At 43.4% G+C, this 23,391-nt stretch overlaps 1 protein-coding gene across 10 annotated transcripts in view; it reads left to right on the top strand.

The window, feature by feature from the left end:
* Nucleotides 1-23,391, top strand: part of HP1BP3 (heterochromatin protein 1 binding protein 3) — a 91,109-nt gene that overhangs the window by 23,361 nt on the left and 44,357 nt on the right. The window contains exons 2-7 of one of the 10 annotated variants that reach the window (XM_075060309.1): nucleotides 4,546-4,745; nucleotides 5,220-5,301; nucleotides 10,877-11,024; nucleotides 13,193-13,352; nucleotides 15,910-16,053; nucleotides 16,960-17,040. In XM_075060309.1, coding sequence (XP_074916410.1) covers nucleotides 4,650-4,745; nucleotides 5,220-5,301; nucleotides 10,877-11,024; nucleotides 13,193-13,352; nucleotides 15,910-16,053; nucleotides 16,960-17,040 — 711 coding nt within the window. In that variant the 5' untranslated portion in view covers nucleotides 4,546-4,649. Of the gene's footprint in view, nucleotides 1-4,545; nucleotides 4,746-5,216; nucleotides 5,320-10,876; nucleotides 11,025-13,192; nucleotides 13,353-15,909; nucleotides 16,054-16,959; nucleotides 17,041-23,391 lie in introns of all 10 variants that reach the window. The other 9 variants (XM_032789884.1, XM_032789885.1, XM_032789883.1 and 6 more) reach the window with 9 other exon arrangements.

The following is a 23,391-nucleotide window of genomic DNA, read 5'->3' as shown; positions in this document are numbered from 1 at the left end:
CCAGGTAGTTGAAAGCAGCTATCAAATCCTCCCTCATTCTTCTCTTCTGCAGACTAAATAATCCCAGTTCCCCCAGCCTTTCCTCATAAGTCATGTGCTCCAGCCCCCTAATCATTTTTATTGCCCTCCTCTGGACTCTTTCCAATTTTTCCACATCCTTCTTGTAGTGTGGGGCCCAAAACTGGACACAGTACTCCAGATGAGGCCTCACCAATGCCAAATAGAGGGGAATGATCACATCCCTAGATCTGCTGGCAATGCTCCAACTTATACAACCCAAAATGCCGTTGGCCTTCTTGCAACAAGGGCACACTGTTGACTCAAATCCAGCGTCTCATCCACTGTAACCCCTAGGTCCTTTTCTGCAGAACTGCTGCCTAGCCGCTCAGTCCATAGTCTGTAGCAGTGCATGGGGTTCTTCTGTTCTAAGTGCAGGACTCTGCACTTGTCCTTGCTGAACTTTATCAGATCTCTTTTGGCCCAAACCTCTAATTTGTCTAGGTCCCTCTGTATCTTATCGCTACCCTCCAGGATACCTACCACTCCTCTCAGTTTAGTGTCATCTACAAGCTTGCTGAGGGTGCAATCCATGCCATCCTCCAGATCGCAGTGGGCATTCTTTTTGGGCCAAGGGCCACTCATGGGTGGGGAAATTGTATGCAGGGCTGGGACAGGGGGTTGGGGTGCAGGAGGGAGTGTGGGGTATGGGAGGGGATGTGGTGTGCAACTCAAAGCAAGAGGGTTGGGGTGCAGGAGGGATGCAGACTGCAGGAGGGGGCTCAGGGCAGGGGTTGGGGTGCAGGAGGGGTGTGAGGTGCAGGCAGGGAGCTTGGGGCAGGGAGTTGGGGGGGCGGGATGCAGGAGGGGTTCAAGCTCCAGCCTGGCGCCGCTTACCTAAAGTGGCTCCGTGGTGGCAGCTGTGTGCACCGGGGCCAAGGCCTGCTGCCTGCCTGTCTGCCTGTCCTGTCCCCAGCTCTGTGCCTCTCCAGGGAGCGCTGGAGCCTCTGGGTGCGGAGGGCTCTGTGTATGCTACCCTTGTCGTGCCTGCAGGTACTTCCCCTGAAGCTCCCATTGGTCACAGTTCCCCATTCCGGCCAGTGGGAGCTGCAAGGGGGCAGTGCCTGGAGGCAACGGCAGCGCGTGCAGAGTCCTCTGTGCCCCCGCCCAGGGACCACTTTTGAGAATGGTGCTAGGCCTGCAGCGCCACAGGGGGCAATCCTGTGGGCCAGATCCAAACCCCTGAGGGGCTGGATCCGGCCTGCAGGCCATAGTTTGCCCACTCCTGCTCCAGATCATTAATGAAGATATTGAACAAAACCGGCCCCAGGACTGACCCTTGAGGCACTCTGCTTGATACCAGCTGCCAACTAGACATGGAGCCATTGATCACTACCTGTTGAGCCTCATGATCTAGCCAGCTTTCTATCCACCATTCATCCAACCCATACTTCTTTAACTTGCTGGCAAGAATACTGTGAGATTGCCAGCCCGATGGTGCAGCAGGGCTAAGGCAGGCTTCCTGGCCCCGTGGCACTCCCAGTGCAGAATTCCCTCAAGAATATGGGGTGCTGTGCAGGTGTGATGGTGGGACTGTGAGGAAGGTGGTGGGCAGTGGCAGAGGCACTGGGAAAGGGCATGCTGGCAGCACAGGGCTGGGCAGGCCAGTGTGTGTCTGGCAGCTGCAGGTTTGTAAACAGTGCGCTCCTGCTGGGCTGCACAGAGCAGGACTGCTCCCACCATGCTGTGCCTCATTGCCCCCAGCCTGCCATTCACTCTGGAGACTGACCATCCCGCCCCCCTGCACTTTGCCCATGGGGGCTCACAAATAGTTAATCTGGTCCTGGATGCCACTGACTATTTCTCTGGACGTGAAGGGAGGACAGAGGCCTAAGTGTTACTGCTCCTTTAACAGTCTATGAGGAAAGTGTAAGAGGTTCAGCCCTGGTTGAGTATTCTTAAAGGAGATGGTGGGGGAGGAAAGGGAATGGAGAAGTTAAAACAGTTCCCTCTTTTAGTGGTGGGAGGGGAGTGAGGCTATCCATACCACAGAGGGAGAATGGGATTCTGTGGTGGTGGAGAACTGATAATGAATGTGAGGTGTGTGAAATGAAGGAGATAATGAGTAAATACAAATGCGGAAAAGATGGAGGGTGTGGGGGAGACTATGGTCATTGGCTCTTGAACATCCATCCAAGTTTATTACACCTGCACATGAATGTTAGAGGGAATGCTGCTGCCAAGCATTAATTTATAGTGGGTGATAGCCACCAATAAATCAATGTATATTGTCTTCCCAGTAAGTTGAGTTGTTTGAAACTCTGTTTTATTCCTCCTAAATGTTAAGGAGTGTGGCTTAGGAAAGGTATAGCTTGGGTCACTGGTATATTTCTGCCTGTCTAATAGACTTCATTCTTGGGTTAGTACAGGGGTCGGCAACCTTTCAGAAGTGGTGTGCCGAGTCTTCATTTATTCACTCTGATTTAAGGTTTTGCGTGCCAGTATTACATTTTAACATTTTTAGAAGGTCTCTTTCTGTAAGTCTATAATATATAAGTAAACTATTGGTGTATGTAAAGTACATAAGGTTTTTAAAATGTTCAAGAAGCTTCATTTAAAAGTAAATTAAAATGCAGAGCCTCCAGACTGGTGGCCAGGACCCGTGCAGCGTGAGTGCCACTGAAAATCAGCTTGTGTGCCGCCTTCAGCATGTGTGTCATAGGTTGCCTACTCGTGGGTTAGTAGATACTGGGTAATTTTTTCAAGTCCTGCTCTAGCCCTGTTACCTTGAAGCTTTATCTTTAGCCAACTGGTGCTTTAGCAGGGTGGATTTGATTTAAATTGCTAGTCAGGAAGACTCGATTGAATCATGGATTTCTACATAAAAGTGCATTCTTATTGATTGTTATAACCTTAATGCATATTCTTCACAACTCAGAGAGAGATGTAGGTTTCATTTTTAAAAGGTACACACACATTTAAAAATGTGTAATTTTGAAAACTTTTCAGATTAGTTTTACAGCCATATCAGAAAATGAATGATTGTTTGGATATTTCATTTACCTGAAGCAGATATTTGTGAAGTAATTGGGAGGTGAACTATCTCCAATTCAACAGGTTAATCATTAATATTTGGAGGATTTTCTTGCCATGCTGTATTAGGAGGAGAACATCACGAGACAGACATTTAAATTGTTTTATTTTAACTTAAACAACGTTATGTATTCTGGATTTTTTTCTTCAAGAGCAAACATAAATTTTTTTAACAAAACAAACATGGATTTTTGAATTTCATTAAACCTGTATTTAAAAAACTTGGTTTGTTTTTGTTAAAATTGTTTTAAATGAAATATTAAAAAAAAAAAAATTCAGTCAACTCTGTCAGCCAGGTCAGCACGAGAAACTTAAAATATTGGCTTCTAATATTAAAATGTTAGCTGCTAACTCAGTCGTCTTCACCTTCATTTTCCTGTTTGTTCCGAATCTGGAAAAGAAAAACAAGCTTTCCTGCTTTTTCAGGTCCCAAATGATTTCTCAGTTTGGAATGAATTAGTCCAAAGGAAAAAAAAATTTTCTACACCAGCAGAAGAAGCTACTGCTCTTAAAAGTGAGATTATCACTTCAACATTCTCTGAATCCAAGTGCTTAATTGACTTCCACCAGTTCACTGATGTGACTTTCTTTAAAACATCATCAGCAAACATATATTTCTTGAATGGTTCTTATTCCCAAACTGGGTCTCTTTTACGGCCTGCTGCCATTACAGGTTTTCCCTTCTAGTGAGAGGATTGTATAGTAGATCTCAAATCAGTTTATTTATTTTAAAACAATTTTGCTGTTAACAAGCTTATTATCTCTGGAGACACAAATCCACAGTTTGAGAACTGCAAAATTGAGCATCTCGGATCGTATCTTCCATACTGAGCATCGAGTCCCATTGGCTAGATAGAAAGGTTATTTAGGTTAATCTATTCAGCAACCCCTGGAATCTCATAAGATTGGGTCTCTAATTCATGAACTATTGGAACTCATTTGCAAAACTTTTCTTGAACATTACATGAATATATTGTCTCATACTATAGAATTAGAATTTGTAATCCATATTCCTTGATGAGATATCTTTGAGCTATAATGTATCTTAATTAAAACTATATCTTTAGGTAGATTTTTTCCTCAAAAAGCATTTTATCAAAAAAATTATTTAAACTAAATCATTGATTTTTATCCACCCTGTGCTTTAGGCATAGTGTATTGTGGTGATTCTATTTTTGAATGTTTCTTCCTTTGTGGTCTCCTTTTTCCCTTAGAAGATGCATTAACAGAACAGACTGCTGCTATAGCTTCTGCCTTTGTCCTAGCTATGTATAATAGTTTGTGTGTGTTGATGTTGTGGCATCTTTATCGAACATGAAGTACGTACTGTCAGTCATGTTGATATAAACAGTAATTCATCCTTTTTATTTTTTTTTTAAAAAAATCTTTAGTTTAATAGAAGTGGTTGTTTTTTTTGTTTTTTGTTAATCATACCAGATCTCTTCTGTACTTTAGGTTGACTCCTCACTGCACTGTGAAAACCATTAGGAAAAACTCTTTGTGGTTAAAACCTGGGGCTCCACAGTGTTACCTGCACTTGGGGCTAGAAATTAATTTAAATGGCGACTGCTCTGTCTGAAGCTGAACCCTTACATCATAAGGCGCTTCCATTGTTAACGGGAGCTCAGCTGATCCACACAGACAAGTTAAGTGAGGTAGGGTCTGACCCATTCTCCAAGCTTGCCCTTGGATCAGTCCTTGACTTCCAGCCCTGCTAAGGGTTAATTTATATTTTTCCTCCCCTGCTTGTAGGAAACTAGGTTGGGAGTCTGATTAAAACCCTGTAGGCATGCTTCCTCCCCTCCCCTGATTTACTTGAGATGTGTCTGGTTTGCCAGAATCCTCAAATGCTCTCCTCATTTAACTGAATTAAAATGAAAAGATTCTCTCTCATAAATTGTAAACTGAAATAAAAAATGTGAAACTATTTTGTCTCCGAATATGCTTCAGAGTAGCTGGTTTGGGTTTTACCTGTAAATTTAGAAAGCTGATTGCATCAGATCTTGCCTGGAAAATTTCTCCACACACTTCTTTCAGTAGCTTCTAATACTCTGCTTTAGGCCCATTTCAGGAACTTTCTCAGACTCTCTCATATTTGCTTGATTTTCTTATTCTGTTTCTTAAAGAAGGTTGAAGACGACACCATGCCGATCCGTCGTGCTGTGAATTCTTCTGCTCGGGAAACTCCTCCCAAAAGCAAACCTGCTGAAGGTGAGGAGGCCAAGCCAGGTAAAATGAAATGATAATTGTATTCTGAGTTACCAATAAAAGCAGCAAAGAATCCTGTGGCACCTTATAGACTAACAGACGTTTTGGAGCATGAGCTTTTGTGGGTGAATACCCACTTCGTCAGATGCATGTAGTGGAAATTTCCAGGGACAGGTACATATATGCAAGCAAGAAGCAAGCTAGAGATAACGAGGTTAGTTAATCAGGGCAAGATGAGGGCGCCTGTCGAGCTAGTTGAGGTTGTGAAAACAACGGGAGGAGAAACAACTGGTTTTGATAGTGGCAAGCCATAGTCACAGTCTTGTAATCCTAGCTGATGGTGTCAAATTTACAGATGACCTAAACTCAGCAGTTCTCTTGAAGTCTGGTCCTGAACAGTTTTTGCTGCAGGATGGCCACTTACAGATCTGCATTGTGTGTCAGAGGAGGCTGAAGTGTCTCCTACAGTTTTGGTATATTGCCATTTCTAATATCTGATTTGTGTCCATTTATCCTTTTCCATAGACACTGTCCAGGTTTGGACCGATGTTACAGAGCAGTAGGGCATTGCTGGATATTAGCGTATTCATTGCGTAGACGCAGAGGTAATGAACCGGTGATGATGTGGGCGATCTGGTTAGGTCACTGTTGATGGTATCACTGGTGTAGATATGTGGCAGGTGTGCATTGGTTGTTGCGTGAATGGTTTTCCTGAGCTAGAGTACTATAGGTGCAGTGTTGCAGTTACTGGTGAGAATATGTTCAGGTGGCAGGTTGCCTGTGGGCCGAGGACTGGCCTGCACCCAAGGCCTGTGAAAGTGTGGGATCATTGCAGGATGGGTTGTAGATCACTGATGATGCGTTGGAGGGTTTTAGCTGGGAACTGTATGTGAATGGCCATGGAGTCTATTGGTTTCTTTCTTGGGTTGTCCTTGCAGTAGGAGGCTTCAGGGTACACATCTGGCTCTGTTGATCTGTTTTCTTATACATATGAATCCATGGTATGCCCACATCTCGAATACTGTGTACAGATGGGTTCTCCTTCAACTCAAAAAAGATATTCTAGCACTAGAAAAGGTTCAGAAAAGGGCAACTAAATGATTAGGGGTTTGGAGAGGGCCCATATGAGGAAAGGTTAAAGAGGCTAGGCCTCTTCAGCTTGGAAAAGAAAGACCTCAGGGGGATATGATAGAGTCTATAAATCATGAGTGATGTGGACAAAGTGGATAAGGAAAGTTATTTATTTATTCCCATAATACAACTAGGGGTCACCAACATGAATTAATAGGCAGCAGGTTTAAAGCAAAAAAGGACAGTTCTTCACACAGTCTCAAAGTCAACTTGTGGACTCTTACCTGAGGAGATTGTGAAGGCTGGGACTGTAACAATGGTTTTTAAAGGGAACTGGATAAATTCATGGTGGATAGTCCATACTGGCTATTAGCCAGGATGAGTAGGAATGGTGTCCTAGCCTCTGTTCATCAGAGGACGAGCATAGGATGGCAGGAGGAGAGATCACTGATGGTTGCCTGTCTAGGTTCAGTCTCCTGTGGCCCAACTGGCATTGGCCACTGTCGGTAGACAGATACTGGGCTAGATGGACCTTTGGTCGAACCGGTACGGCCGTTCTATAATGTCTTTAGTCCTTGATCGTCCTGCGGCGGTGTATGTGTGAGTGCTTGGTGGAGATTTTGTAATAGGGTGTTGACTTGTCTGAGGCGGCTAGAGCAGATGCGGTTGTACCTCAGTGCTTGGCTGTTAGACAATGGATCGTGTGGTGTGCCCGGATGGGAAGCTGGAGGCCATGAAGGTAGACATAGCGTTGGTAGGTTTTCAAGTATGGTGATGTTAAGTGACCATCACTTATTTGCACCGTGTGTCTAGGAAGTGGACCTCCCGTGTAGATTGGTCCAGGCTAGAGATTGATGGTGGGATGGAAGCTGTGATGAATCGTGTGGAATTTTTCCAGAGTCTCCTTCCATGGGTCCAGATGATGAAGATGTCATCAGTGTAGCATAGGTAGAGAAGGGGGCGTGAGTGGACAATGAGCTGAGGAAGCATTGTTTCCAGGTGGGCCATGAAATATCTGGCAATATTGTTGCCATGCAGTGCCCATAGCGTGCCACTGATCTGGAGATCTATTGTCATCCAAATGTGAAATAGTTGTGTGTGAGGTAAAAGCACAAGAGCTTAGGAACCAGTTGTGCTGTGGCATCATCAGGGATACTGTTCCTGACAACTTGTATTCCATCTGTGTGTGGGATGTTGTGTAGAGAACCTCTACATCCATGGTGGCTAGAATGGGTGTTTTCTGGAAGTCCACCAATGCATTGTAGCAGAGACATCCTGTGGCACCTTGTAAGCATGTAGTTTTCAGGAAATCAGTGGTGTCACGGAGATAGCTGTGGAGTGCTGGTGGCATAGGGTCTGAGTAGAGAGTCCACATATCCAGACAGTCCTTCAGTGAGAGTGCCAATGCCCGAGATGATGGGGCGTCCAGGATTTCTGGGTTGTGGATCTTGGGTAGTAGATGTGTACACCAACATAGACTTCAGTTCTGTAATTCCTACATAGATATTACCGCCCATGTTAGAGCAGTCACTGACAAAGAACTCCCATTCATATGCCTTTATTTTTTGGTAGTTTAGAAGTTTTTTGTCTTGCAGCCATCATTTACAATCTGAAGCCATACCTCACTTACTTACATGCACCAGTACAAAACCACATAAACTAAATTTGTTTTATGATTAATATAGTTGTGACTTTACTGCATTGCATGAACATATAACCAATAAGCATGGTCTGTTATGATTGCCTGTTGGTTGTTCAGGGAGAAAGTGGCTTTCATTGGTGGAAGGAAGGCAGTTTGAGATTGAGAAGGGGGGCTGATGAATGGAGTGTAGACAGGATGCTGAATGACTTAACTGCACGTTTTTCTCCTTTTTTCTGTTGTGTTGATGGACTATTCAGTTTAGCAAGGTGTAACGCGTTGTGCTCTGGGGACCCGCATCACTGCCGGACCCCGGCATCCTCTTCAGGGCATGGCCCTCCAGCTGTGCCCTAACTCCATTGTCTCCCCGCATCAGGGAAAACTGTCAGTCCTTCGCCTGGCCTCTCACCGCAGTGGCTAACTGCAGCCCTGAGTCCTGCCCCTCACTCAGGGGCAAACTGCAATCCTTTAGCTGACCACTTCCTGAGGTCTGCCTGCTTCTTTGGACCTCAATGCAGGGACCGTATAGCTGGCAGCCACTCACTCCTTCCCCTCTGCCATTACCTGCTTTCCCTGGGCCACTTCGCCATAGCCCCAGCACCTACTCGGCCCCTGTATCAAGGCTTCTGTCTGGGAGCCAGCCAGGCTGGAACTCCACTTACACCCCTGACCCTGCCTAGCACTGCTCTGTCCCAGGCACTTCTCTTTACAGGCAGCCAGTCCTTCTCCCTCAAGCTTCAGGGAGAGACTGAGCTCCTCTCTGCTCTGCAGCCCTTCTTATAGGGCCCAGCCTGGCCCTGATTGGCTGCTTCTAAGCCTTCCTCTGGTTGGCTGGGTTCTGCACAACCACTCCAAGGTCAGCTATTAACCCTTTGCCAGCCAGTCAGGGGCAGCTGCCCCGTCATACTTCCTCTTTGTAAGATTGATGTAAGTTGCATCTCTGATCATATCACCTCTGCTGAATTTCTTGGCAAAATGATTTTGGATATCATATTCAGTTAATCCCACTGATTCCTTTTACCCTCTTTCTTATGGGAAAAAATTGAAATTATGCAAAAATAGTTGTTAATGCATTTAGTTGATATTTTAAATTCACAAAATTTCAAAGAAAATTGTGTGCAGCCAAAAGTCACTTGAGCACACTTCTTAAAGGGAGAGGGAAAATGGCTTTCTATAGTGCACAGAGTAACTAGAGTAGGTTAGGGGCTCTCCATCCAAACAGGTAACGAATGGACAGTTGAAATAATGAATTTGCCAGTTTAATCATAGGACTAGAAGGGACCTCAAGAGGTCATCTAGTCCAGTCTCCTGCACTCATGGCAGACTAAGTATTATCTTCTAGACCATTCCTGACAGGTGTTTGTCTAACCTGCTCTTAAAAATCTCTGATGATGGAGATTCCACCACCCTTGACAGGAAGTTTTTCCTTATGTCCAACCTAAACCTCCTTTGCTGCATTTCTAAGCCCATTGCTTCTTGTCCTGTCCTCAGAGGTTAAGAAGAACAATTTTTCTCCCTCTTCCTTGTAACAACTTTTTATGTACTTAAAAACTGTTATCACATCCTCTCTGTCTTCTCTTTTCCAGTCTAAACTAACTGAATTTTTTCAGTCTTCCCTCATAGGTCATGCTTTCTAGACCTTTAATCATTTTTGTAGCTCTTGTCTGGAATTTCTCCAGTTTGTCCACATCTTTCCTGAAATGTGGTGCCCAGAATTGGACACGATAGTCTAGCTGAGGCCTAATCAGCATAGAATAGAGTGGAAGAATTACATCTTGTGTCTTGCTTACAACACTCCTGCTAATACATTCCAGAATGATGTTTGCTGTTTTTTGCAGCCATGTTACTCTGAGTCATATATAGCTTATGGTCCACTATGACCCCCAGATCCCTTTCTTCAGTACTCTTTCCTACGAAGTCATTTTCCATGTATACAACTGATTGTTTCTTCCTAAATGGAGTACTTTGCATATATTCTTATTGAATTTCATCCTATTTATTCAGACTGTTTCTCCAGTTTGTTCAGATCATTTTGAATTTTAATCCTATCCTCCAAAGTACTTGCAACCCCTCACAGCTTGGTGTTGTCTGCAAACTTTATAACTGTACTCTCTGCGATTATTCAAATCATTGATGAAGATGTTGAGCAGAACCGAACCCAGAAATGAAAACTCTAAGGCCCTGTCTAGAGCCATGCATGACTAGTGAACATTTAGGTAACATGTTAACATTTTTAAACACTACTGTTTAGTATAAACAAAGACTGTGATATTTTTAAAGCAATAGCTGGTCGTGATCAAACCTATTCTTGAAAACAAAAGAACTCATGGGTACGTTTATATTGATCACAAGTTGATCTCTAAATGTCAAATTTTAACTGGCAGTGTCTCTTCAGTATTAAGGTGTGTAAGGATGCCTCAGATCAAAACCTATCCACTTCATCTAGAGTTAGCATGAAACAGAGATGATAGTGGCTTCTTCTGTGGCATCTCACTTGAGTGACCACAATGATAGTAAACTTCCATAATCTGGGAAAAGGAGATGTGGGACAGGGTGGAGGCGGGGGAAGTGGGTGAAATAAGAAAAGTGAGTTAATTCAGTTTGAGAATTTTTATGTAATGTCTGTTTTGAAGCTTACTCAGGCATTTCACTGCTAATCATGACATACTGAAGAGATTTAATAAGTTCATAGAACTATTTGAAGTTTTAGTTTAAATAGATAATGAGTTTTTCACAGAGATTGTCTAGGGAAATGGCTGCTTTTGGGTGTGTTTATAAACTCTCCCTGTGTCTTTTTTTTTTTTTTTTTTTTTAGAGTAGAGTTTTGTTTTGGATACAGACTTTTTGTATTTCCAAATCTTTCATTAGACCCAGAAGTCAGCTCTGAGGAATCTGCTTCTACTGGAGAGGAGCAAGAGAATGAAACTCCACCTGCTACATCCAGTGAGACCGAGCAGCCAAAAGAACCAGAGAGAGAGAAGGGAGAAGCAAAGTCTTCTGAAGAAACCAAAAAGGAGTAAGACATACTCCTTTCTGAGTGCCTGGAATTGGGGTGGGATTGTAGGGGAAGTTTGGAATTTTTTTGTAAAGGATTTTAGTGAAAAAAGATGACTAAAATTCCCTCGAAAACTAAGGATGGAAGCCAAAATGCAGCTGCTGTTTTTGAAGTAAATTAATACAAAATTGAGTATTTTGTTTTGGAGTGGAACAAATTCCTTGGGTTCATCCAGCAGTAGATAACTTTTCCCAGGAAATGATTTCTGTGGAATTTTTTTTCCCCTGCAAACCAGAATTGCCTGGAAAATACATATGTTTTCTGCAAACAGGTTTGCTAGTCTGAATATATTGAACATATTCTCCATCTTTTGGATTTCCATTAGTGCAGGGAGAGGGATATACTTAACGTCACTTGACTGCTGACCTGAAATGAGCAATTCTTCTTTGAGGTGGTTCTGCATATTACTGTTTTTGGGATGTACATACACACAAACTGCTGTTTGGACCCAGAGAATCTACAGTTAGTTGTGCAAAGGAAGGCACTGAAGAGGATGGGAACTGTGTGTACTCTCGGGGCACAGAATGCTTGCTTGTGGTCCCGACAGGTTTTTCTAGAAGATTCCAAAATGCAGCTGGGCTGTGGGCAAATCCCACAAATGTAAATAAGTCAGAGTAATATTCAGGCAACCTGTCTTTCCTGTCCTAGTTACAGAGATTCTGTCTAATGGGCTCCACTGTTAGCACCTTGTTCTGTTACTGCATTCCCAGGGTGTGAAGTAAGTGTTTTTGCTGCATTTAATGCTGTTTCCCGAGAAGAGAAGCCTTGAGATTGCTCCAAACTGGTGTCCCACTTTGTGGTTGCAAATAATTCTTCCTGTTGTGCCACTTTCCAATCAACCGAAATAAATCCTTGCTGCAATTCAAAATTAGTTTTGCTAGACTGATAAGTTAGTGTTTTAAATGTGCTGTGAGGTCATATTCCTGTAAGCTTCTTGTGACAGTTACTTTGTCTCTTCCCTGATAAGGCAGAGCCCTTACAGAAGTTTTATTGAACAGCCCATATGCCATGTTAGTATGCTGTAAGGTGCTATCAGGAGTGCAAAGCTTTCTGCATTATCTTCTGACTAACTCTGACTGTCCATCACAGGGGGCTAGGTATATACTAGGGGTATGTCTTCACTACCGGCCGGATCGGTGGACAGCGATCGATCCAGCAGGGATCGATTTATCGCATCTAGTCTAGACGTGATAAGTCGATCCCCGAGCGCTCTCCTGTCGACTCCTGTACTCCAGCCTCAGCGAGAGGCGCAGGCAGTGTCGACGGGGGAGTGGCAGCAGTCGACTCACTGTAGTGAAGACACCACGGTAAGTAGATCTAAGTATGTCAACTTCAGCTACATTATTCATGTAGCTGAAGTTGCGTAACTTAGATCGATTTTCCCTCTCCCTCCCCCCCAAGTTTAGACCAGGCCTAGGAGCCCTATGACAATGTAGGTATACTACTATGCTGTACTGGCAAAGTGCTCCCAGTGTGGACACAGCTTATTCTAATAAAACTGTACTTTTGCTCACATAGTTCCTTCTAGGTATTGTGTCTGTTCTCTCACACCCTTCCCCTCCAAAAGCTAACCAAGCATCATTGACAGAAGTGTAATTTTGCCAATATAACTATCTACATTAGGGACTAGTACAGCTGGGCTGGTCACACGTCACACCCCTGTCTGACACAGGTATGTCCACAAAAGTTTGTGGGGTAGACCTGGCCTGCATATGGGTCTCCATTCTGTCTTTGGAACCCTATGTTATCCTAAGGAGAGTTACAAAGTTGTGTGATATACGGTGTGAATCCTTCTGGCTGAAGGGACAAGGGCAAATCTCTAATTCCTTGTGTCCTTGTTGGTTTTGAAGATGTCTGTTAGTTATACAATAAATGAATTGGTCTTTTGAGGGGTTTTGGATTTATCCTCTGGTACTGAACTATCAAGGTCTGTGCTTCAAAATATGTCAATTTAATATAAAGTCCTCAGTGCTTTATCTACTTAGCCTCCTCCTATATTTGTTAAAAAGCCCTTCCTTTTCAAGACAACCTTTTGAGACTTTATTTTTTTCAGTTTTGCTTCTTTGCTCTATGGGCTGCCTTGGTGCAGTATGTGTTGTCTTACTGTCACTATTTTTTTTTCCCCTAAGTGAGAAGGATCAGTCTAAAGAAAAGGAGAAGAAAGTGAAAAAGACCATTCCCTCATGGGCAACACTTTCTGCTAGCCAACTAGCTAGAGCACAGAAGCAAACACTGATGGCTGCCTCCTCACGCCCAAAGATGGATGCTATCTTAACTGAGGCCATCAAGGCAAGTGGAAGACTTCATTCCCTTTGTTTGTATGTCAGATATAAAATATATTATGAATCTGAGGATTCTTAGGATTCACAGTTGCATCCTCACAGTTTCTTATCTTGGGACTAATATATACTTAATTCTGACTGTGGGTAAGCAAACTCACCTTTAGCATGTGTTAAGGCATGGACAAGTAGGTGGTCAGATACTACAAGGAGTATGTTATAAGTGTGTAGATGAGGCAAGAGATTATGTATCTGTGTTAACATAACTGTGATGGTGGGGCACGGAAAAATAATCATAATACGAGGTCCAGAAATCCTGCTGTGATGTTGTGCCCTTGTGTTCAGGTCACCTTTCTGTATAGACATGAATAATATTGTACACTTAAAAGAAACTTCCTTTTGTAGTGTAGTCATACTATAATATATTGTATACTGTTGGACTTTGGTGACAGAAATTCCTTGTGGTCAGATGTTGGCTGTGTGCGTGCGTTTTCTCTCTCTCTGCTGTCCCAGCTCTGCGCAGATAGCGGAGATAACAGACTTTGATTGAGCTGCCCACTAAATCCACAGACTCGGTTTTCAGCAAAGGAACTTTGGTCAGGTTTATTGCCGACGAACGGTGTTAATTCCCTGGCTCAGTGGTTCTCTGACACATGTATGCTTGTGGCAATGGACCGGTTCAGTGAATGGCTGGACTTTCCATTCTTCCCTTGGCCAGACAAAGACACTCCCTCTGAGATGCATTTTTATACACAGCTACAAACAAGTTACGTGTTGCCTCCTTGACGTTGCTAGTTACTGCCCTCTGACGTACCTAGATACCACCCTGTGACGTAGCTAACCACCACCCATTACCATGTACCTGTTGGTTCGATCAAAACATCTCTATCCATCATGCTGTTATCCTGACCTTATCTTTAAGATAGGTTAGCATGTTCCTGTTATCTTTTGGGGAATGTGTTGGTATCAAGGTCTTCTGGTACCACCCCTCTGGAATGGGTTTGCATGCATGGCCTGTGCCTAGCACTTCTTAGGAATGTGTGTTTCTGCAATATCAGCCCTGTTCTTGCCAGATTCTGTGAGCCAGTCCTACCTAGCTCACAGCCTGACTCTGCTTTATATCAGCACAGCTTTGACCACTATTTTAGCTCAGGCCTCTGATACAAGGGCTTATGTTTCAGGTCCTCTTCCTACTACACTCTTGACTCCTGGCACTTGAGTTTTGTTTCTCAGTCAGTGCTGTAACTGAGGGGGGCTCTTGACTAACTTTTCTCTGTCTAGACTTTGTACCTCTTCCTGCTTGACTCATTAGAAACTCTTGCATTGACTTTGGTTGACTGCTGGCATCAGTTAACCAATCTGCTGTGCTTCTGCTTCTGTGTTCTACCGGACTTATATTGATTGGCACAGCAATTTGCTATGTGTGTCTTTCAAAGCTTTTTCAAAGCTCAAAATGAATGAAATACTGCAAATTAAGTCCAAAAGTGTCAGTGGTCTTAAGTCTACTGCATCCCCACTTCTGGCTGTGGCCCAAGATCCTTTTTGTAGCAGTAACACTGCCACCTTCCCCTTAGAACTCACTCAATGCACACTCCCTTCGCAGGGAGTCTGGGCTCCACTAGCTGTGGTTGCAAAAGACTCACCTCTCCCGCCACTGCAGTCTACCGAAGTTTCGTCCAAATCCTTTGGAGGAAGAGAGGAGAAATGCTCTAAACTCTAGGTTGCTTTAAATCCTAGATTGCTGGCTGTTGTTTAGAAGAGGCGGGTAACGGTGTAGATTCTAAGGCTCATAACTGTGCTCTGTGTAGATTAAATTCATCCCATATTACATGACTGTACATGTGGGTGGTAGTCCTAAATCTACCTAGACCTGCAAATTGACTTTATACCCAGAGTTTCATCAAGTTAAACCCTTGGAACTACCGATTAATTGATTTTAAAATAAGATTTTTTTTTTTAAGTAATTGATTTAGGATAACTGGGCTACAAGACAAGCAGAATTATAGTATTGTTATAATCTCATAAGATCTTATACTTAACAAGGAGATTTAAAAGTAGCAGTTGGTATCCTAAACATGAATCTCTGAAAGAAGCAACTTTAAAATATGAATTTGTAGCTTAGTTTCTGTTTTTAGCCTGCTAGTTTCACTCTCAAGATTCATGGCAAAAAATTGGGAGCGGAAATTTGGCAGTTAATTCCATAACCAATGATTAACTCGGTCTGACATAGGTGGAACATATTAACAGTTGTGCAGTTGTTGCTTTGCTGTAAGGAGTGACTAGCTCTGGTACAACAGAAATTGGTACTCCATGTCACAGGACAAGTGAGCTGTCCACCTGTTTACCACACTACTTCTATGTTGTCTGCTATTCAGTCTGTGAAGGGTAGAAAGATGTGATACTGTTAGTGCTATTCTTTGCCTCTGAAAGCAGTGTGGGACCAAGGCACCCCTGGCATTTTGGGCCACTGTGCTGTCATATATGCAACAGTTAATCTCTACCTCTCTGGTCCCATGGAGAGGTAGTTCTGTTGCATGTGGTTTGCTAACTTGTTGGTTCTGTTTCAGGCATGCTTTCAGAAGAGTGGTGCATCAGTGGTTGCCATACGTAAATACATTATCCACAAGTACCCTTCCCTTGAGCTTGAGAGGAGAGGTTATCTTTTAAAGCAAGCACTGAAAAGGGAGCTGGAGAGGGGAGTCATCAGACAGGTAAGAGCCACTTTGAGCAGCCCTGCAGAGGTGAGTGAAAACACCGATGTTAACCTAGTAGTGAGACACTCAATAGTCATGTCATTTGGGTGATCTTGTTCTCCCTCATGAAGGTTACTATACCTTTGTCTCTGCTTCTTTGGTCATTGACAGGGTGTCAGCATTGTTCTAGGAACCATATACTTCATAAGTTTCTGTACAAGATACAGTTGTTTATATCTTGATGGTGAACTGTGGTTTATGGCATTGGAACAGCGTGTGTTTTCACTGTAAGTTTAGCTGCCTCACCTTTGCATCAGCATGTCTTATTTAAAAGTATGTTTTGTCCTGGCAACATCAGATTTCCAGCATCACAGGATCATCTGCTCAAGGCAAACCGATTATACTATTATAATTGCCTTTTGTTACCAACTAGCTCCTTAGTCTTACAGAAAGGTCAGTCCCTATTGTTTAAAATCACCATTGCCTCTGAGGTTCAGTGTGTTGTTCTCTATGGCTAAGATAGAGGGCTCAAATCCAAGTCTCTGGATTTGTGGCAGTCTACTGCGAGGATGCCTTCCAATCTAAGACTGTGTCTACACTGCACTTTTGTCAGTAAAATTTTTGTCAGTTCGGGTGTGTAGGGGGGAAATCCCTGACTGACAAAAGTTTTACCAATGAAAAGCATCAGTGTGGACAGCACTTTGTCAGCGTGAGATGCTCTCCTACCGACAAAGCTACCACCCCTCATTGAAGATAGTTTTATTTTGTTGGCAGGAGAGCTCTCCTGTGTCACTGTAAGGTGCGCAGTGTAGAGGTAGTCTAATTCTTTGGCACAATATACTACAGCCTCTCTCAACTGGCCATTATTGAAAGTTAATTTATTGCTTACTGGGGAGTGAAATGAAAATTATTCTTTTAAAATAGGTGAAAGGAAAGGGAGCCTCTGGGAGTTTTGTGGTGGTCTCTAATGCAGGGAAAACTGTTCCGAAATCCAGAGACAGAAAGGTAAGATGTATCAGTTTTAATAATAAATGTGGTCTCAAAGGCCTTTGAGGTGCCCAGCAAAATACGACAAAAAACATATTGTACAAAATGCAGTATGGCCAAAAACCAGACCCCTCAACAGCTGCTCCTTCCCCTTCTTTCCCAAATATAATCAGTAAAACATTCTCACAGTTAATTTTTTCCTCTAATAGAAATCATTTAGTTGGTCTGTCTAGTCCTTAATGAGACATGGTAGGTTACATAATATCTCCTACTGGATCAACTTCTGTTGATGATTGAAGGTACAAGCTTTCAGGCTTCATAGAGCTCTTTTTCAGCTCTGGAAAAAGTAATCGGTGTCACAGCTAAATACCAGGTGGGGCAGATTGTTAAGCACAAGGGGTTAACACATTGCAAGAAACCATTTAAAATGATTTTAGCAATAGTAGCTCTACAGTCATAGGAAAAGAGGGTTAGTAGGTTACAAATTGTAATTAGCCATAAAACCAGTGTCTTTGAGTCCATAATTTTTAGTGTCTAACAGAGTTATGAATTTATGGTCCCAGGGCCTTCTTTTGAAGGTGGCGTGCAAGTTTCCTTTGAGGAAGAGGACTGAAAAGTCAGATATGGATATTTGAAAAAGTGTTCACCCACAAATGTATAGTATTTTTTTTCTTCCTGTGAGAGCTCATTTGAGAATGTAGTGGCGGTCTCCCTTCACCCACATAGTTCTTATAGGGGCAGTTGGTGCACTGGCAGAGATACATCAGGCGTGGTAGGTGCCTGTAGGACACATGGATCTTGAAAGGTATGTTCTCGGGGGTGTTGATGTCCGCAGGTTTTGCATTTATCGTGATGGCAGAGTCTGGTGCTGCTTTGACTTGATGTGACCTGGTCTGAAGATGAGCTTGGTGAGTCTGGGAGGCTATTTAACGGTCACAAAAGGGGGTTTGGGTATTTTTGGTCCATGATGAAGCAAGTTTCCTCAGTATTTGGGTGCCCTGTTCCATGATGCTTTCGATGTCTCTGGTGCAGTGTCTGGTGAAGGTTTTAAGTGGGTTAGGGTGTGTTTCCTGGACTTTCTCCTCAGAGTATATTCTACGGTATCTGAGTGCCTGGCTGTAGACAGCAGATTTCTTGGTGTGTCTGAGGTGGTTACTGGATCTGTGGAGGTAAGTGCGTGGTGATCTGTGGCTTTCTTGTGTATGATTGGCTGTAGGGTTCCATTATTGAAGCTGATCATGGTGTCCAAGAAGTTGATGCTGGTGTGGGAGTGTTCTAAAGAGAGTTTGATGTGTGAGTGGTGGTGTTGAAGTTGTGGTGGAAATCTATTCAGGGAGTTTAGAGTGTCTGTCCAGAGGATGAAAATTATAATCGATGAATCTCAGGTATATCGTATGTTTTGTGGTGCCTTTGTTTTGAGAAATTCTTCCTCAAGGTGGCCCAGGAAGAGATTAGCATATTGAAGAGCTATCATAGTACTCATGGCTGTTCCCATGATTTGGATAGAGTGTTAAATGTAAAGTTGTTATGGATAAGGATGAAATAAATGAGTGGGTTTTTTTTTTGGTTTTTTTTGGTTTTAAGTTTTTGGTATGGCTATGTAAGTATTGTGTATTGTCTTATAGATATTTGAGGGAGGCAGCGATACGATGAGGGATGTTGACGTATAGTGATATGACATCTGGTGGCAAGGATGGTATTCTGAGAGAGGTTGTTAATGTTAGAGTTTCTGGAGTAAGTCAGTTATGTCCTTTAGGGAACTGGGCCCTTTATGTGGTGAGTAGCTTGAGGATGGGTTTGTGAGAGTCTTCATATTCCTTCAGTAAGAGTGCTGCGGGCAGATTTGATGGGTCTTTCTGGGTTCCCTTGTTTATGTATCTTGGGATGTGTGTATAAGGTCCCTCAGTTATGTTTGTGGGGTATAAGGTTGTAGAGTTTCTCTTGAAGCTGTTTGTGGAAGGATTTGATGATCTCCTTTAATTTCTGTGTGAATTGTAGTGCAGGGTGGTCTTTGAATTCTCTGTGGCAGGTGGTTTGGAGAGTTTTTTGACTGGTCGTCTTCTCATAGTCATCACAGTTGCTAGTGGACAGATATCTACCTAAAATCACCATAGAGAGGTTGAAGAGTGAATGGCCATGAGAACTGGGCTTCTCTCCTTACTCTTAGAGGTGGATCCCTCCCAGGGCTGTGAGCGGGGAACCTTGCTTCTGTGGGATAAATGGAGGACTTCCAGTCTCCAGGGCTGACAGATTGGACCCCTTACATCAGCAGTGAGGCAGAAAGGGAATACAAATGTCTTAGTTCTCCTGAAAGGAGGCTAGAGATGCAATGTGATGTGTATTGTATCATGTCCAAAAATCAGGTATAGTTCTTGAGCTCAGATGCCCTTGCTAATAGTAGTTCCATCTTAGCTTTCCCTCTCCGTCCTTGCTGTGGTAATGGCTGTGCAGCATTTATGCTTTAGGTGCCAACTAAGTGATATCCAATCCACAAAAATGGGATATCCATTGATGTCCCAGACTTGAGTCCAGATATTTTTAAAGATGTTATTGCACTGAGTATTTGAAGATATTGAAGCTTACTTCCTGTCTACCAAAGAAACCAAGAGACCTAGGAAAGATAATGATGGTGATATTTATGGGTACTTAAGGTGTGAGAAGGAACCTACTGCAGAGTTGTTTCTTTTTTTAAATAAAGCTACGTTGCTGCATTAAAGGCTTCTGAAGCTGATCCATGCTAATATGTTGCTTCATGTCCTTGCAGAGCATTGAAGCAAATCAGTATTTCTCATTGCTGTTTGATTTCTTCATGTAGGATAACTTAGCCTGCTGCTACAGCAGCAATTAATAACCTAATTAAAAACAAGTAGCTAGCAACGTGACCTGTTGTGAAAACTGTCTGGATGTGCAGTTCCTACGCGTGAATAACTATTCACAAATCTACTGCATTTTCTGTCTTTTCTTCCCTTTGATTCTTCACCAGGATATTTTTGTGTAAAGAGCAGAGCTCCCCTTTCTAATCATCCATCTCCTACTACTGTGGAACTGATAGGGAAACCACGTTGTGAAGGCTTGATTAAAAGGAACACCGACTTAAAAATTACACTCTGGTCTATTTTGCTCCTACAGATTAATAGAACTGATGCAGAATGCATGGGGGAACCTTACCTTTTCAGTTTTGCTTTTGCGCATTTGGTGATAATGTAAAGTAAGATTCACATAAGCAGATAAAAACTTTCACACAGCAATTAGGAATGGGAGAAGAGACATTACATGATAAAAGGGAAGATATGACTAAACCCACGTGTGTCAAGAGCATTCGGGGCAGGTGTATTAACTCCATTATTTAAGATTGGGATTGTAAGTACCCAGCTCCATTAGGCTCTTTTGAAAATCCCAGACAAATTGACTAAATTTCATGTAGACAATTCCCCTTTAACTTGTTGATGCAACATTAAGTTTGAAAAGCTGCCTTATTGTAACTTTGTTTTATTAAATATGTAGCCAGGTTCTTCAAGTGCTGATCCCTATTCATTGTGAGTGTGCACACTCTCTGTGTACCTGGTACTGGAAATTCTTCAATACCAGTGTCCGTTGGTCCATGCTTGCACTTCGCGCCTCTTTGTGCCCCCAGCCAAGAACATAAGGAGTTGTGCGGATTGACAGCCCCTCCAGTTCTTTTTCTACAACTTGTGGTCTGTGATGGAACCCTCCTATGTCCGATTCTGCTCTTCAGTGCTCTGCTTCATCAAACCTGTAAATATTGTAAATAGTTGTTCAAAGTTTTTTAAATAGCTTGAGTTGTGGGTACCTATTATGCCCAAAGTTCCAGGCTTCAAGCCTTGCCTGGCTAGATCTTCCTACTGAACAACCCACATGAGAGCTGCCTGTATTACCTCGGGGAAGCACACATCCCTTCAGAGTGTGGCATCTGCCACACTTCTCCCTGTGTACCAAGCAATCTCACTAATTCAGGCTCAGAACCTCTGGAGCTGTCCATGAGGCCCTGTTCAGAACCTGGGCCCTCCTACTCCCCAGCTGCTTATTCACAGCCTCCGGGCAACACCCTTCCAGTGTCTTGTCCCAACAGATGGAAGGCCTCGAGAAATGGTCTATGAAGCAGAAGCATGAGGAAGGCAAGGGCCAACAACCTCACAAGAAGAGGGACAAATCTCCCCATAAATTCTCTAAAAATGGGTCTCCTTCGCCTCTTCCTCCTGCTAGACTCTGTGCCCCAGAACAGGTGCACCTGGACTACAGGAAGAAGATTACATTCACGGTATTGGGAGCTTCCAGGGTGCTGAAACCTTGCCATGAAAGGACAGTAACAACTCGTGCACTGCGAAGAGACAGAAGGGATCATTCTCTCTCTGCACTGGTGGTACTGGCCCTGCATAAGTCCTCAACTTCTAAGGTGAGATGGACAGTTCAGGCCAAGCCCAAGACACCTCGCAGGCTGGACCTCGATATGCCCTCTTCTAGGATCTAACTATCTATACAGATCTGGAATCTTCCGTCATTCTTAGATCCAATCCTGCTATAGGATGTCCTGACTCAGTCAGGCCAACATCCACCAATAGCTTGCCCCAGCTGTGAATTGGAAGCTCCAGTGCAGTCATGTGCTCCTCATCTACTCTTGTTCCTGATAGGTCCGGATAGGATCTCGTGGTACCTTTTGGCTCCAGTGTTGGAGCATGACATAAGAATGGCCATACTGGGTCAGACCAGTGGTCTGTCTAGCCCAGTATCCTGTCTCCCAATAGTGGCTGGTGCCAGATGATTCAGAGAGAATTAATAAAACAGGGCATTTATCAAGTGATCCATCTCCTGTCATCCAGTCCCAGCTTCTAGCAGTCAAGTTTAGGGACATCTAGAATATGAGGTTGTCCCTGACCATCATGGCTAATAGGAGAATGTGAAGTAAATAGGGTAAAGATTGAACAATAATAACCTTGCTTCTGGCCTTGCTTTTAGTTTAAACAGGCTGAATAAGCAAGCAAAAGAAAGTGAAAGCACAAGGCTACACTCCCCTCATCCCCCTAGCTGGTAGCCTTACCTTTCAGTAACAAGAGAAGCTAAGGGGGCTAATCAGTTGCTATGGTAACCAAGCAGCTGGAGGAGCAGGGAAGGTGTAGGAGGAGATGCAAAGTCTGCAAGAAAGTGATCATGGCCCAAAGTAACCTCGCTCCTTACCCCTCCCATCAGGTACATAAGAGGTGGGCTCATCTCCCCTAGACACAAGACCCTCCCAGAACAGAACATGACCGTATATTGGAAGGGGTGGTACTGGGGAGGGGCACTACAAGTATAATTAAGTTTACCAGTGGGGCAGAAGCAAATTCCATTCCCTCTTTACACTCTCCCTTAACCCATATGACTGGAATTGGTTCTCATTCCTCTTCCCTCTTCATTAAATCACAGGTGGGTATTTGGTGAATGGTTACACCTCTGTCCTGGGTTATTAAACATCATCCCATTCGCCTCCACAGGTACCATTTACCTTTCCACATTTTAGCGTTGTTGATTTCTCTTCATTCCACCATCCTTTGCATTTTGTTTCTGTAAAACAAATAATGTTGTTTCCTGTTTCTCATCTTTTGTGTGTTTGTACTTCTTTATTTGTGTATAATGAACCCACTCCTGTTGCCAGTAATAGTAAACTAGGCCCTAATTGGTTAAGGACCAGGTAAGGGCCCTTCCATTCATGGATGGTGGTTTCCTTGAATCATAGAAGATTAGGGTTAGAAGAGACTTCAGGAGGTCAACTAGTCCAACCCCCTGCTCAAAGCAGGACCAACCCTATCTAAATCATCCTAGCCAGGGTTTTGTCAAGCTGGGAATCTGGTATATCACTCAGTCACTCACTGCAGTATATTTGTGTTCTCCAGGTAGATTATACCACGTTTTGACTTTTGCTGCTCCTTGCTCATTTTGCCAGGCCACTGCCCTCTCTGGTTAATTAGGCTTAAAATCCATTATTGTGTTAATCCATGTGTACTAGAGCTAAGATCAATGCGTAGTGTATGTTCTTATCAGTTTAATCTCTCCAGGTACTGGAGTAAGCACAATTTCCCACTGTTCCGTTGGCTTTCCCATACGAGCTTTAGGGGGAGGAGGGAGAAGAATCCTGTACTTTTTGATTCTCGGGCCCTTATTCTCATTAGGACAAAGGGTAACAACTGTGACCAATTTTCCCTCCTTTTTCTACCCCCCTTCTCAATTCACTTTTAATAGTGCGGTTCATGCGTTCCACCTGTCCCACAGCCTGCGAGTGATAAGCAATATGGAACAGCTGTGTGATTCTGGTGAGTGCTGTGAGCTCCCCCATCAGATCTGATTGGAAAGAGGCTCCTTGGTGAGAGTCAATTA

The sequence above is a fragment of the Chelonoidis abingdonii genome, chromosome 23 (genome assembly GCF_003597395.2).
Source record: "Chelonoidis abingdonii isolate Lonesome George chromosome 23, CheloAbing_2.0, whole genome shotgun sequence".
In the NCBI taxonomy this organism is placed as follows: domain Eukaryota; kingdom Metazoa; phylum Chordata; order Testudines; family Testudinidae; genus Chelonoidis; species Chelonoidis abingdonii.
Note: the sequence above shows the minus strand (reverse complement) of the source record. Positions and strands in the feature narration are given on the sequence as shown.